Genomic DNA, 16,464 nt, shown 5'->3' on the forward strand with positions numbered 1-16,464 from the left:
ACTGCAGAAGAGGAAACATATAAGAAAAACAACTGCTTGAACGCATGGGTCAGGGTGGACATGACTGAGGGTGTAGACTCGAAACTACCACACCAATGCAACTACCAACAATTTGGAAATTGGTCTTGTTCAAGGACACATGACAAAACTAGTGGAAACGCGCATCGGCCAAGGGTGGGGGGGGGGGCGGGGGGGGTTGAAGGGGAAAGGGGAGCATGAATCATGTAACCATGTTAAAAATGAATATTAATAAATGTAAAAAAAAAAAGCTTCACAATAAAAAAAAAAAAAAGACATCATTTGGTAGATAGAAGAAAATGCTACCTTATGAGCTCTTTTATAACAAAGTCACTCCCATTCATATATCAAGAGCATTCCTGACTCCTTAGAAGATGTCAATAGTTCTGATCACTAGAGTTTGATAACAAACATGAGGAGAGGCATAAAACAGATGGACTGTCAGAGTCCTCACCTGCTATGGCATGTTGGGAGAGAGGAAGGTGTTGAATACATTTAAATGAGTCCCTTAGGCAGGCATGGGTGGTTCATAGTCTACATCATTGGAGAAAATTCCTGATTGATAAGTTGAGAGATCCATTTTAGTACTTAATCATTACTTCTAGTATTTGAATACTTGGTCTTTGAAAACCTAGTGGCATTGTTTGTAACAAAAACTATAGGGCTATATTGTTGTGAAGGATTTTTTTCTTTTGTCTAAATGGTGATAATACAGATGTTCACACGCTTCCATAAAAACTTAGCATCAATCTGTGCAAATTTTCATAATTATTTATCACATTCTTGGTTTCCCTGTTTGAAGTCAGTTTGTTTTTGTTTTTGCTAACTTGATCCTTCATCATGTGATTCTCTATAGATATCCACTCATCATTGATCCATCTGGACAAGCCACAGAATTCATTATGAATGAATATAAAGATCGGAAAATTACTCGAACAAGCTTTTTAGATGATGCCTTCAGAAAGAATTTAGAAAGTGCCCTGAGATTTGGTAACCCCCTTCTTGTCCAGGTATGTAGTTAAATTCCACAAAACTTAATTGTTCTCCCAAGTGTGTTAAAACCAGGGTTTTTGTATGGATTCCTCAGAATAAGGTTTTTAAAAGCTTAAAATAAAATACCTAAGATTACAAAAGAAGACGATTCTTTTGAAATGCAATTATCAAACTTTGTATTTCTATTTTTTTGGACTCTAGGTTAAGAACCCCTGTGTTAGACTTGTATTTGATATTTAGATATAATGATCCTAAGACAAAAGAAAACTATACATGAATGAAGACATTCTGATCATTTGAGTGCTTTGAATCTTCATTTAATAGTAAATAGAGGAGATAGAACCTAGAATTTGTATCTTTTTATAAAAGAGTTAAAGAATGAACTTCATTATAGATTCAGTGAGAAAACCCAATTTGAAACCTACCTGGAAAACTCTTTACTAATAAGTGTTTGCACATTTATGTTGATTATTAAGAGTTTCCATTTATTCATTAAAGTCACTATTTAGTTGATGCTAATTATGGGAGATGATTGATTCTGCATTTTAAACTTATGTTCATATTTAGGATGTGGAGAGCTATGACCCAGTTTTGAATCCAGTGCTAAATCGTGAAGTCCGAAGAACAGGTGGAAGAGTACTGATTACCCTTGGTGATCAGGATATAGACTTGTCTCCATCATTTGTCATCTTCCTGTCTACCAGAGACCCAACTGTAAGGAAGGAGACAGACCATATATAATAAACATGTATCAAGTTTTAGTGTATTGTCAATGAATACAAGGCAGAAAGTATTCTGTTATCTCTTTTGATAGGTGGAATTCCCACCAGATCTCTGTTCTCGTGTGACATTTGTGAACTTCACAGTAACCCGCAGCAGTTTACAAAGCCAGTGTCTTAATGAGGTTCTTAAGGCAGAGAGACCTGATGTGGATGAAAAACGTTCTGATCTCCTTAAACTTCAAGGTATGTTCCTAAATATAATAGTATGCTATAATGAAGTCTGAGAAAAATGTATAGAAGTTTGTTTGGTGAAGATAAGAAGACCAAGGAGGGACAATCTAGGTGACAGAGTAGATAGACCTCTGGACCTGGAATCAGGAAGATTCATCTTCTTGAGTTCAAATCTGACTTCACATACTAGCTGTGTGACCTGGGCAAGTCACTTAACACTTTCCTCATCTTTAAAATGAGCTAGAGAAGAAAATGACAAACCATTCTAGTATCTTTGCCAAGAAAACCCCAAATGGAGTCATAGAGTCAGAAATACTGACCCCAACAGAAGGTTGAGGAAATTCAGTATTCTAGATTTTGTCACGTTTCTAGGAGATTTTAATTTTGACAAAAGAAATGGTGGATGTCATATTCTTCATGATCAAGGAAGGAGTACCAGGACACATTATTCCTCCATATGCCTTTCCCCTTGGCAGGGCTTGACTCTCAGTGAACTATAACCTGGATATAGTAGTCATCCCCTTCTAAGAATTCGTAGTTGAGTATAGCCAGGGAGATGAACATTGCAGCGCACCTGGCCTTTCAATTAAGATTATAATCCTAGTCCTAAGGGGTATTTGCCTTCTGTTTTGGCCAATAGTAACATTAATGCCTTCTAAGCAGCACTTAGATGTTATGTAAGAATCCTCCAGAACATGTGGTGTATTATTATTATTGGCTGCTTCAGTTCATCCTTGTTTGCTGCTTCCCTCAGAGAAGGAGTAGGCCCCAAGGAAGGTTTGTCTTTCTCTTTTAAGTAGTTACAACCTCCTTTACCATGTTGCCATTGTGTACTGATAAATGAATGCAAATATGGCATGTAAGTTTGCTTTCCTTTAGCAGTTATCCATTGTATTTAGTACTAGAAATTGTGCTGAATGTTGCTCTTTTGCCAATGGCTACCAGTTCCCTTTGACCTTTTCCTGCTCTGTCTACTGAGCTGATGACTGCTTATATATTGTCTTTACTTTTCCTTTTGTCCTGTATCATTTCAAATCATCTTAGCCTTCCAGTCCACTTAGGTTCCCTCTTATTACTTTTCCATGCATGCTTCTCTAGTTTGTTTGTTAATCCTTTAGACTTCCCTCTATCCCTGCCATCCTGGACCAGTAAGATATCCTAATGTTCTATACAGAAAAGATATTACAGTTTGGTCCTTCAAACTTCATCATGGCTAGAACTGAAAAACCATCCCTTTTCCTGACATCTGTATTTCTGTCAGTGGGAACACTTGTAATATCAGTCATCTTTGATTCTTTTCACTCCTTATAACCAATCATTCGTCAAATGCTGTTAATTCTACCTCCATGATCTTGTCACATTTGTCCCTTCTATTCTCCTACTATGTCATCCCAATTCAGGTCTTCATCTTTTCTTATTTAAACTACTGTTATAATTTTCTTACCTTCCTCTCCGATCTTTTTTTTTTTTATGCCCTTCTGTCTTATAATGGATACCAAATATTGAGTCTAAAGCAGAGTGGTAAGGCTTAGGCAATTGGGATTAATGTGTCCAGGGTCACACAGCTAGGACGTATCTGAGGTCAGACCTTCCATCTCCAGGCCTGGCTCTGTATCCACAGAGCCGTCTAACTTCCCCCTCCTCTCTGTCCAAGTCTCTGGCTGTGTTTAATCTTTTGCTTAAAGAACAAACTAAATCAAATCCTTCATTGACTCATTGCCTATCAGAGTATAAATTCTTGAATTTGGTTGTCTTTAGCTATTATCTCCATGAAGCCTTCCTGATCCTCTTGTACATAGAGTAGGTAAATGTTTGGTGAATAAATTCCACTACCATAGCCTAAAGTTGTTTGTTTGTTTTTTTAAAGGTGAATTCCAGTTGCGTCTACGTCAGTTAGAAAAGTCTCTGCTACAAGCTCTTAATGAAGTTAAGGGACGTATTTTAGATGATGATACCATCATTACTACTTTGGAGAATCTGAAGAAGGAAGCAGCAGAGGTCACTCGAAAAGTAGAAGAAACTGACATAGTTATGCAGGAAGTAGAAACTGTTTCCCAGCAATATCTACCACTTTCTACTGCCTGTAGCAGTATTTACTTTACTATGGAGTCATTGAAACAGGTAAAAAATATTGAGACACCCTTCACTTGATCTTAAAAAAATTGGCTTTTTAACCTTTGCAGAATTTATGTAATTTAGCACATCATTTATCTTGATTCTTGAAGTTTGTTGCTTTTCTAAGTTTGGTTTGATTGGCAATATTGTTTACCTTTATGTGCCTTGGCACATAAACAATCAATAAGCATTTTTAAACTCCTGGTGTATGCCAAACACTGTGCCTGGAGCTGGAGATACAAAGAAAAAAGAAACAAGCCCCACTCTTAGGGAGACTGGGGTCTCGTACAATTATGTATAGGTTTGTCACTGTGGAGTGAGGGAGAGTGAGGTGCGTTGGATGTGTGATGCTGAATTTTTAATCTTGGAGACTAGTAGAATCGTGATCCTTTTCACAGAAATAAGGAAGTTTAAAAGAAGGGAGAGAGTTGTTGTTTCACTAAAGTGCTGGGGTCAGAAGTCACATGAGTGAGTGAAAGGAGAGGATGTAGAAGTTAAAAAGCAGATTTTTTTTCCTCCAGAAATTTGACTGAGAAATGCAAAGGAAAATAGCCTGAGGAGATGAAAGGGCATATGGAAGATTTTTTAAGGATGATATTCGTTTGACTTATAGTTCACATTAGTTCCCAGAAGCATCATCAGATGATTAAAAATAAAATTATCCTACTTTTACAGAATTCAGAAAGAACTAGTAAAAAATAGCATTTTTCAGTCTAGAAAGTCTTAAAGAGGGGAGAGAATTTGTTTAAAGGGTATATGAATAGAGTAGACATTAACTTAGCCAAATATTAGGATTTATGGTTCCCCAATCCCTCTTGAAAAATTAACATTAAGTTAGGTCAAAAGAATTTACTAAATTTATTATCTGTGTTGTCTAGGAGTAAATCTCATAACCTCTTGGGCCTCGGGGTTAATATCTAGTAGTGATATTTTGATCCAGTGATAGTGCCCTCCTGGCTGCTCCCCAAACAAGACACTCCATCTCTGGGCATTTTCCCTGACTGTCTGCCTATGCCTGGAAAGCTCCCTTCACTTCAACTACTGACCTTCCTCTCTTCCTTTAAGTCCTAGCTAAAATCCTGCTCCCTGCCCTAACCCTTCCAATTTCAGTGCTTTTCCTCTTTAAGTAATTTCCTATTTTTCCTGTATATAGTTTGCTTTATTCTTCTTTGTTTATACATTGGCTCCCTTATTAGATTGTAAGTTCCTTGAGGGGAGGGGACTGCCTTTTGCCTCTTTTTGTATTGCCAGTGTTACAGTACCTCACACATAGTAGGAGCTTGATAAATGTTTTTGATTGATCCAAGAGTATGAACATTTTATTCACTTTATTAGCATAATTCCAAATTGTTTTCCAGAATGGTTAGACCAATTCACTGACCCACCAAGATTGTGTTATGCTTATCTTCACACATCTCATCAAAAATGGCTTGACTGTTTCATCTTTACCAATTTACTAGGTGTGAAGTGAGACCTCAGAGTTGTTTTGCTTTGTATTCCTATTATTATCATTATCATCATCATCATCATCATTGTTTTTTATAAACCTTTACCTTCCATCTTAGAATCAATACTGTGTATTGCATGTAAAAGGGAAAAGGACTAGGAAATGGGGATTAAGTAACTTTACCCAAGACCACCCTCTAGGCCTGTCTCTCAATTCACTGAGCCACCTGGCTGGCCTCTGTTTCTCTTATTATTTGTTATAGTGATATAATATATATTATTATATAGTGATTTGTTGCAGTGTTTCATGTGTATAATACTCTGCACTTCTCTTAAAAACTGCTTATTTATATGTTTTGATCACTTTTGTACAACGACTTTGCCAGATATACTTTATATCTTAAATATCAGAACCTTATAAAAGACATGTGATGCAATTTTCCCCCATTGATCAGCTTCCCTTATCCTAGATGTGTTGATTTTGCACATGTAAAGACCTTTCAATTTTTATGTAATCAAAATGATTTAGTATCTTGAAGATCACCTAATCCCTTGTTTACAAACACTCCTCTGCTGGGTTCTTACTGTTATTTGGAAAACAGAGAAAAGAAATATTTTTATAATCACTTGAAATTCTAGCTCAGAATTATAGATGGATTTTTTTTTTAAACCCTTACCTTCCGTCTTGGAGTCAATACTACTATGTATTGGCTCCAAGGTAGAAGAGTGGTAAGAGTAGGCAATGGGGGTCAAGTGACTTGCCCAGGGTCACACGGCTAGTGTCTGAGGCCAGATTTGAACCTAGGACCTCCCGTCTCTAGGCCTGGTTCTCAATCCACTGAGCTACCCAGCTGCCCCCTATAGATGGATTTTTTTTTTTAAACCCTTGTACTTCGGTGTATTGTCTCATAGGTGGAAGATTGGTAAGGGTGGGCAATGGGGGTCAAGTGATTTGCCCAGGGTCACACAGCTGGGAAGTGGCTGAGGCCGGGTTTGAACCTAGGACCTCCTGTCTCTAGGCCTGACTCTCACTCCACTGAGCTACCCAGCTGCCCCCGCTATAGATGGATTTTAAAAAAACTTTCTAGTTATTTATTTTACTTTTGTATGTCGATTTGGATGGTCTAACTTTGGCTAAATTATTTCTTTTCAGATACACTTCTTATATCAATATTCCCTTCAGTTTTTCTTGGATATTTATCACAATGTATTATATGAGAATCCAAACTTAAAGGGCATTACTGATCACACCCAGCGGCTCTCCATCATTACCAAGGATCTCTTCCAGGTAGAAGACAAATTCCCAATTTTTCATGCCAGATATTTATAAATTTGCTTCCTCCAATGGAAATAACTTGTTTAATTATTTGTCTCTGAGAACATAAGCATTTGTCACTTTTGTCAACAGGTGGCTTTTAACAGAGTGGCCAGAGGCATGTTACATCAGGATCATATCACCTTTGCAATGCTTTTGGCAAGAATTAAACTGAAGGGCACTATTGGGTATGTTTGTTTCTTTTCCTTATTCAAGTTCATCATTTTGTAAGGATCTAGTCATTATGTTTTCATTCACTTAACAAGTACTTACTGAATGTTTGCTATCTATGTAACTCTTATGCTTGGTACTAAGTAGAAAATGTGACAGAATGATCTTTTACAAATAATTATAGAAGTTGAAACAAGGGATATAAACTTGTGTTTTCCTATGTTAATTTGTTTAATTTTTACTGTAATTTTTATTCTATGACCTAGTGTTATGTTGATCCTATTGCTTTTTTTCCACACTTAAAAAAAAAAAAAAAACCTTACTACCTTCTGTCTTGGAATTAATCTGTGTATTGGTTCCAAGACAGAAGAGCAAGGTAATGGGAGTTAATTGACTTGCCCAGGGTCACACAGGTAGGAAGTGTCTGAGGCCAGATTTGAATTCAGTGGTTCTCAATCCACTGAGCCACATAGCTGCCTCCAGATTGTATTACTTTTAATGATAGTGAATAGGAAAATAAGAAACCTAAATTAAAGAGATGTTTCATGTACAGGGAGCCTACCTATGATGCTGAATTCCAGCACTTCTTAAGAGGGAAAGAAATCGTACTTAGCTCTGGTGTTCTTCCCAAAGTTAATGGACTGACTGTAGAACAGACAGAAGCAATGATGAGATTGAGTTGCCTTCCTGCATTTAAAGACCTAGTTGCAAAAGTTCAAGCTGATGAGGTAAGTGCTTTAATTAACAATTATTATGAAGGCTAGCCTTGTCCCAGAAAACTGGTCATAAGGAATTATTCCTATAAAATAGTATAAATTGTACGTGTGAAATCTTGACTCAGATTTTCAATATGTGAGCCTCAAAATAGCTTATTACTTTTTAATGGGGCTTTTTAAAATTTTTTTATTTTTTTGCATAATGGTAATATGTTAATTGTTTCCATTACAGCAATTCTGCATTTGGTTAGACAGCAGCTCCCCAGAACAGACTGTGCCATACCTCTGGAGTGAAGAAAAACCTGCAAGTGAGTTTAGGCCCAGACTTTTTTTCTCTTGTAATTGTAACCCATTAAGGATTAATCCCTAGACTACAACTGTCTTGATTCTTCAGTCAAGTTTACTTTTGTTTCTTGAAGAGTCCTCTCAAAAAATTGAAGTTAACTGAGTAGAAATGATGTAAAGTTTCCCAGGCAAAAACAAGTGGCAGGTCCCAAATTCTTTGGTGTATAATCAGAGGTTTGGGAATTTTAAGTTTAACAAATTATCCCTGTTGATGTACTATTGAGATAAAGAGACTGCCAACTCTATGAGTTTTGCTATAGCAGTTTTCTCAGGGAGCAGGGATTGAGTACAAGAGTTACTAGCAAGTAAGACAAAGGTCTCAGGATTTTATTTCTAGTATACTTAAAGAACAGGAAGAAGTTTTCCATAACTCCTCAAAGTGCATGAGATGTTTCTTTTCTCTCAAGGCCAAGTAACCATCATCTGATTTCAAAGTGCAGGCTCATCTCCCTCCTAAAAAAATAGTAAAGAGATTTGAAGAACATTTCTCCTTATGTTGTTGGGGAGATGGGCATGTCTTTAAAAGAATAGTAAAAAGGATTCACTATGAAAACGAATGGAGTTTATGAAAGGATTCAGGGAGGCAGTGAGAAATCCTGACTTTATATAACACACAGGAGAGGGAAATGACCAGCAATGCTTAGAGATAGTAGAAATTAGAATCTTCTTGAAGAAGGACGGGGCTTGGACCATTTCAGGAGAAAGCTGCTTCTTGTCCTCTAAAGACTGGTGGATTGACAGCTACCATCAGGTGTCTGAGTAAAGGCCAGAAGAAGTTAAAAGTTACTAGTTGGTTCCCTAATGATGGGCAGCTCTTTGTTCACCTGAAAGTAACAATAGAAGGTCCCAAAATTTGTTATCTAGAGTGCAATAGAGAATTTCCTACTACTTGTCTGCCAGTCACCAAGCATTTTTAAGCATCTCCTGTGTGCTAGACGCTGAAAGATACAAGTTCAAAAGAATGAAACCATCTCTGCTTTCAAGGAGCTTACAGTCTGATGAGGGGAAATACTAAGTACATATGTATACATCACAAATACAAAGTTAGTCAATGTAAAGTAATTTATATTTCTTAGACTACACTCTGAGTCCATCTGTCAGATGGGTAGTATGTTTCATCATGGATTCTCTGGAATAGTGGTTAGCCAGTGTATTTATCAGAGTTCTTAAATTTAAGTTGTTTGTTTTTACAATTTAGTTGTCATATAAATTATTCTCCTGCTTCTACTTGCTTCACTCTGCCTCAGTTTGCATAAATTTTTCTAGGTTTTTCTAAGCTATGTCCATCATCATTTCTTATAAATAGTATTTCATAGCATTTGTTTGTCATCATTTATTTAGCCATTCTCCATTTGACAGGTACCCCCTGAGTTTTCAGTTTTTGCTACCACAAAAAAAAACAGCTATAGATATTTATATACATCTGGGTCCTTTTCCTCCTTCTTTAATTCTTTCGGGTATTGACCTAGTAACAGTATCCCCATATCAAAGTTTAGTAACTTTGGGGCTGTAGTTCCAAATTGCCCAGAATAGCTGGACCCGTTCACAGCCCCTCTATTAATGTGCATATTTTCTCTTAGCCCCTTTAGCATGTATTATTTTCTGTATTTTATCAACTTGAACTTATTTCTTTTACTGTATTGTAAAAAATGGTAGACTATATTAAATGAAGAATTAGTGTAAATTTCAAGAACAAGAAGTTCTAATCGCCAAGTCAGCAGGACTTCATTAAGAACAAATTGAACCAGACTAGCCCATTTCTTTTTTCTTTTCTTTTCTTTTCCTTTCTTTTTTTTTTGACACCAGATAGGTATTTGCTTATAAAAGTTAAACTAGATATTAGGAGATCACTTTTCAGTCTTTCGTTCAGAGATCATCCACTATCTGATAATCCAGTAGGCAGATTGGAGATCTTTGGGCCTAATTGTATTGCTGTTATCTGTATCCAGAAAAGATTGCCTGCCTGTACCCAGAGTAGTTGTTAATGGCTCACATTATTTGGGAAGGAAATGTAATCAATACCCCTGGGATCCACCCTTGATATAAAATGTACATGACACCAGGCCAGTGACTTGGATGAAGGCTTACTTTTCAGAATTCCAGCTGACACACAATAAGAGGGAGAAATACACAGAGAGACAGATTCTACTGATACACTTGTATGTTGAGTCAAATTTAAAAAGATGAAATATAATGTAAAGTCTTAAACTTGCATTCAAGAAATCAACTTTGCAATAATAAAGTGGAGTGAGGTTCCATTGACAATTTTGTCCAGAAAAGATTAGGAAGCATTGAGTCAGTTATGAATATGATACCCAGAATCACTAGTACAAACTCAGGCATACCCTAGGAGAAGGAACCATGTCCAAAGTAAGGGTGGCGAGAGAACCACCTTACTCCTCCTGAGTCAAAATAGATCAAGGCTTCTTTTTATAAAATCCGGATGTCACATTTTAATAACATTAATATACTGAAGAGAATCTAGAAGAGGGCAACCCAAATGGTGAAGGGCCTGGAGATCATGTCCATAAGGATCAGTTGAAGAAACTTAGCATGTATATCTTGGAGAAGAGAACACCCTGGGAGGTAGGAATGAGTGTTGATGTGGGGGAGCCACCTTCAAGACCTTGAAAGCTTACTATGGAGAAGAGGAATTGGCCTAATTCTGAGTGGCAAGTTAAGATCAGGATGGGAAATTGCAGGGGTGGATTTAGGAAAAACAGTGGGCTGCCTCAGGAAGTAGTGGATTCCCTCGTGCTGGAAGTCTGCCAGCAGTCCGAGTGGGATGTTGCAGCTGGGATTCTTGATAAAGTTCTGATTGGACTAGATTGCCGTTTGGGTTTCTTCCATTTCCAAGATTCGATGATATTTTAACAACAGTCAAAGAAAGACAGTCCAAACTTCTATTCTTGGTCAAGTAGGCTTTGTCATCAGATGCGAGAAATAAAAGGAAATCTGTAGGAAGGCAGATTACTAATAGTGAATGAATGGTGTTTTATTGGCTTTTGCATGCAAGTAATGACCCTTCTTCATTTCAGCCCCCATTGGTCAAGCCATTCATCGCCTGTTGCTGATACAGGCTTTCCGCCCTGACCGTCTCCTAGCCATGGCTCATATGTTTGTTTCTACAAATCTTGGGGAATCTTTCATGTCCATCATGGAACAGCCACTAGATCTGACACACATTGTGGATACTGAGGTAATACAAACTGAGTTTATAAACTACAAAACAATGAGGAAAACGTTGGGAAGCAGCACTTTCTCCTGGTTCCAATTCAGGCAGTTGTTGTGACCCCATTTGGGATTTTCTTTTCTTCTTTTTTTCTTTAAACTTACCTTCTGTCTTAGAAGTGATACTAAATAGCCATTCTGAGGCAGAAGTGTATTAAAGGCTAGGCAATTGGGATTAAGTGAATTGCCCTTCCTGCTTCCCCATTCCATTTGGAATTCTCAAGCCCTTCTTGTTAGGTCTCCTAAATAATAACTAAGTAATCCTCCTCACATCACCCAACTAGGAAGTGCCCAAGGTCAGCTTTGAACCCAGAACCTCCCATTTCCAGGCCTGGCACGCTATCCATTGAGCCACCTAGCTATCTTTATTTGGGGTTTTCTTGGCACAGATACTGGAATGGTTTGCTCTTTCCTTCTCCAACTCATTTTACAGATGAGGAAACTGAAGCCAATGAGGTTAAGTGACTCATCACCCAGGGTCTCACAGCTAGTAAATGTCTGAGGCCAGATTTGAACTTGGGTCTCCCTGACTCCAAGCCAGTCACTATCTACTGTGCCATCTAGCTGCCCAAACAAACAGCAACAACAAGCAATCAGCAAAATACATTAGAATTGGCATATGGCATAATAGGAGTTATAATCCCATAATCCCTGTGAACTTTGCCTTCACCTACCTTTATTACCTTTTATTCATTCTGGGCACATGAGAGACATGGAAAGTCTAGAGTACATCAAGAGTAAAGTGACCAGGATTGTGAGGAAATTTAAGCCTGTAGTAGGAAGGAGTACAGGTTATGGTAAAAGGTTTTGATCAGAGGCAGAACTGGGGCCACTGGTTGGATGTTGCAAGGAGGCACATTTCGGTAACAATTTGATCTTCCCAACAATGGTAGGGTTTGCCTCAAGGGATAGAGAGTGAGTTCTTCCTGTCACTGGAGGCTGTAAGCCTCTGGGTTATACACTAAGAGACCTCCTGATTCTGACTCGGGACTTCTTTTTGGCTTTGGGCATTTGACCTCTACTGTACTTTGAGTTAGTCTAATGGCTAAAGTGATCCTAGAGGGTTTTTGTGAAACCTGTCTGAGGCTCATTCTGAAAGAATTGTGGCATGTTCTTGGCCACAGTATTCTTTTTCTTCTCTCATCCCCATACACTCAAGGATATAAGGAAAGATAGATGCTTTTTTCTGATTTTATCCAGAATTTTATTATATTGAATATGTTTCTCCTTATAGGTGAAGCCAAATACTCCTGTCCTGATGTGTTCTGTGCCTGGTTATGATGCCAGCGGGCACGTGGAGGACCTTGCAGCTGAGCAGAACACACAGATTACCTCCATTGCGATTGGTAAGGATGCTCGGCTCTCATCAGGAACTCGTAGCACGCCTTAGTCAGGACTGAAAAGGAGGTACAACCTTCTGTTTTTCTCTTTTGTAGGTTCTGCTGAAGGCTTTAATCAAGCAGATAAGGCAATAAACACAGCTGTAAAGTCTGGCAGGTAGGTGGTGTTTTGTTTTTTAACCACTGAAAGCCTTCGTGCTCCAGGTCATATGTGAAATGTGATGGAGTGCCTCTGCTTGCTTTCTGTAGGTGGGTGATGCTGAAAAATGTGCACTTGGCCCCAGGATGGCTGATGCAGCTGGAGAAGAAGCTTCATTCTCTGCAGCCCCATGCTTGCTTCCGACTCTTCCTCACAATGGAGATTAATCCTAAGGTACTGTGTGAATCCTGTCTCTGTGTGTTCTTCTGTGGTGCTAGGCATTTGGGGCTTCCTGGGCAGGCATTCTTGGTACTTTTCCCTACCATCAGCTGGTCGTGCACAAGGAAACAGTCGAGTTGATTCAGGGGCTCCATTTTTCCTCAGGTGCCAGTGAACTTGCTTCGTGCAGGACGCATCTTTGTATTCGAGCCTCCTCCAGGGGTGAAAGCCAACATGCTGAGGACCTTCAGCAGTATTCCTGTGTCAAGAATATGCAAGGTAAACAAAGCCACTCTACTATTTCTAGGCAGATTCCAAAGACAAATGTTGATTGGTGTAACCTGACTCCCTCCCACCACCAGCAACTAAAACCACAGGCCATCCCCCGCTTGGAACCCATTGTGTAGCCAAAGGTAATTTCTTAAGTCAGTTACTGCTCCATAGAAGGAGTGCTATGAGCTCCTTGTTGCAGTCTACTTTAGAGCTATAACATAGCCAAACTATAGAACTAATGGTATCAGCCCCACTTCTCAGGCTTAGGAGGAGAGGATTAAGGCAATAAAAGGAGGTAGAAGAGTTTCTCTCTGTCTGTCTGTCTGTCTGTCTGTCTGTCTGTCTGTCTGTCTGTCTGTCTCTCTCTGTGTGTGTGTGTGTGTGTGTGTGTGTATTTAATATTAGTTCTGAACAGAAGAGTGGGAAGGGCTAGACAATTGGGGTTAAGTGACTTGCATAGTCACACAACTAGAAAGTGTTTGAGGCCAGATTTGAACCCAGAATCTCCCATTTCTAGGCTTGATTCTTATCAACTGAGCCCCTTAGCTGCCCTTTCTTGAATAAAGCAGCACTAGCCTTAGTTAACAGGTAAATTTCTTAAACATTCACCCACATTTCTTCCTTCATGGTCTAGAATCCTCTTCCTCCAATCAGATTTTTAGATGGATTTTTCACAAATTAGGATGAAGTAATCTTATTGACCTAATTCACCTTAATGTAATTATAATTATATATAATTCCAGTAATCTCTTATTGGTAAAATTTCAAGCAGCATAACAAAGTGAAGTAGGTTCAAAGAATGTGACTGAGCTCTCTTTTTTGACAGAACCTGAATCTCACTGGTATGATACCCACTGTGGTCGGTTCTCCTTTCCACAGCTTCCTTTTTCCTATTTCTCAGTCTACAGAAGTAGCCACAGCACCAGCAGGAATGGACACTTCAATTTTAATTTTATATTGATGAAATATTTGAAGGCTGAGGAGAGGGTCAGAACAAACCTATACTATCCTTGGGAAAGATATGAGAAGCCTTACAACCACATATTACTTATTTAATCAATGCCTCAGAAGTGGAACTCTGTCCTAAAACTAGCTGTGCAAGTATGACATATGAATTCTTGAATGGGAGGGAGCCTTCTTCAAGTGTCTAGGAAGCCCTGGTCGGCAAAAGGTTGCTGGCCACATCAGCATTTCCCTCCTCTGGATATGTACCTTCTAAGGATTCCATAGGACATTAATAGCTAGATACTTCCTAGAAAAATAAATGCCCATGTTTGTTTTGGCCATTGGTACATTTTTAAACATTCCACCCTTTTTGTAGACAAGAAGAACTCAGACAGTTGTGTTAAATTAGTAACTGATTATTAAGTATAGTTTTAAAGGGAAGGAGATGTTGGTGTCAGTGATAAGTTTCTTAGTTAATTTATAAGTATTGTTATCATTCTGTTAGAGTGTATTTTGTTTATATAATATTTTAATATTACATTAATTTAAATATATTATAAATATAATTTTATTTATGTAATAATAAATACTAATATTTATTAGATTTTTTTTATCATTCTATTAGAGTGAATGCGAATGTATTCATAGTCACACAATAATTCTTGCTCGAGGATTACAGTTTATCCTACCACTAATGTGTACCTGATGATTATTATTAGCTAGCCTAGCCCTACCACCATCAATTAATCCTTTAGGAGAATTAATAGTAGTCATATCATCATTCTCAAGATCAAATTTCTCTTTTACTGTTAGGAGTAAATACAGTTATCACAGCTTTATTATTTTATATATATATATATATATATATATATTACCTCCCAACAAGGAAAATTTACCCACTACTTAACTCCTATCTATCCCTCACTGACATGTGAGCACAAACTAATAACCCTTCATATCCTGCCATTAATTATATTATCATTAAATCCAAACCTGAGATTTCATTAGAAATAGGAATCTCTCAGATAAGACAAATCCTCTACCACTGCATGTAGACACACTCTTTCTCTGTAGCTTAAAGTCTTAAAGAGTTACCTAGAACACTGAAAGATTGATTTGCCCAGGTTCATTTAAGAACTTGAACTCAGGTCTTCCTGGTCCTGAGGCCCATTCTCTGTCCATAAACCCTCCTTTCCAGTATCTTCATATATAGCATTATACCTTCTATGTACTTCTCTATTCATTAATAACTAGGTTCCTAACTGTGTCATTGGACCTTTTCCTATTTTTTAAGACGTGTATATCTATGCATGCATGCCCACACATATGTGTGTGCACACACACACATATAGAATGATTAGAAGTCTAGTGTCCTGATTGGGGAAAGTGATATTATAATCCCACTGTACTCTACCTACTATCCTCTGGGCCCCACATTTTAGGTAGGGACATTGCAAAATTATTTGAGGAGACCTCAAGGAGGGGTATTATGCCAGTTAAAGGTAAAGGACTTGAAATTGCCTTATAGTGATAATACTAACATTCATGTAGTGCTTTAAAGTTTGCAAAGCACTCTAGAAATATTATTTTATCTTTATAATAACCCTGGGATATAAGTATTATTATCCTCATTTTACAAATGAGAGAACTGAGGCAGACTAAGTGGGATACTTAGCTAAGTGGCTGCAGCTGGATTTGAACCAAGTTTTCCTGATTACAAGTCTAGAATTCTATTTACTGATGCCTAAGCTGTTTTATGAGGACTTGTTAAAGGAACTGGAAATGTTTAGCCTAGAGGAGAGAAAAACCTCAGAGAACACATTCATTTTCTTCAAGTATCTGAAGGATTTTCATAGGATAAAATGATTAGATTTAAGATGGGTTAAAACTTAAGAGAAAAGCAGATTCAGGCCGAATATGGGGAAGAGCTGCCCCAAAGAGAATGGGTTACCCAGTAAGGGTACAGTGGGCTCCTCATTAGAGTTCAAGCCAGAAACTGGGATGACTTGATTTAGGGATTTTGGAGACTCATGCATTAGGCAGGGTTCGCAATAGATCAGAGGTGTGAAACTTGATATCTAAGCTAGTTAAAATTGGGAAAATGTCTAGCAAAATAAACAAAAATAAAATTTAAAACACAGCATAGACAAGTGTCAATTTGTGGTTTTCTAAGTCAATATACAGCCTGTAGGGAACTCATTCTATTTGTGTTTGACACTGCTACAATAGATGATTTCTGACCCCC

At 37.9% G+C, this 16,464-nt stretch overlaps 1 protein-coding gene across 1 annotated transcript in view; it reads left to right on the forward strand.

Moving 5' to 3' along the window:
* The window catches only part of DYNC1H1 (dynein cytoplasmic 1 heavy chain 1), a 104,190-nt gene that overhangs the window by 77,832 nt on the left and 9,894 nt on the right, over positions 1-16,464 (forward strand). Inside the window, exons 57-69 of the mRNA XM_044664610.1 lie at positions 875-1,028; positions 1,579-1,725; positions 1,826-1,976; positions 3,832-4,085; positions 6,679-6,813; positions 6,934-7,028; positions 7,565-7,739; positions 7,960-8,035; positions 11,111-11,271; positions 12,538-12,649; positions 12,740-12,800; positions 12,893-13,016; positions 13,167-13,280. Of these exons, the coding sequence (XP_044520545.1) occupies positions 875-1,028; positions 1,579-1,725; positions 1,826-1,976; positions 3,832-4,085; positions 6,679-6,813; positions 6,934-7,028; positions 7,565-7,739; positions 7,960-8,035; positions 11,111-11,271; positions 12,538-12,649; positions 12,740-12,800; positions 12,893-13,016; positions 13,167-13,280 (1,759 nt within the window). The remainder of the gene's footprint in view (positions 1-874; positions 1,029-1,578; positions 1,726-1,825; positions 1,977-3,831; positions 4,086-6,678; positions 6,814-6,933; positions 7,029-7,564; positions 7,740-7,959; positions 8,036-11,110; positions 11,272-12,537; positions 12,650-12,739; positions 12,801-12,892; positions 13,017-13,166; positions 13,281-16,464) is intronic.

The sequence above is a fragment of the Gracilinanus agilis genome, chromosome 2 (genome assembly GCF_016433145.1).
Source record: "Gracilinanus agilis isolate LMUSP501 chromosome 2, AgileGrace, whole genome shotgun sequence".
In the NCBI taxonomy this organism is placed as follows: domain Eukaryota; kingdom Metazoa; phylum Chordata; class Mammalia; order Didelphimorphia; family Didelphidae; genus Gracilinanus; species Gracilinanus agilis.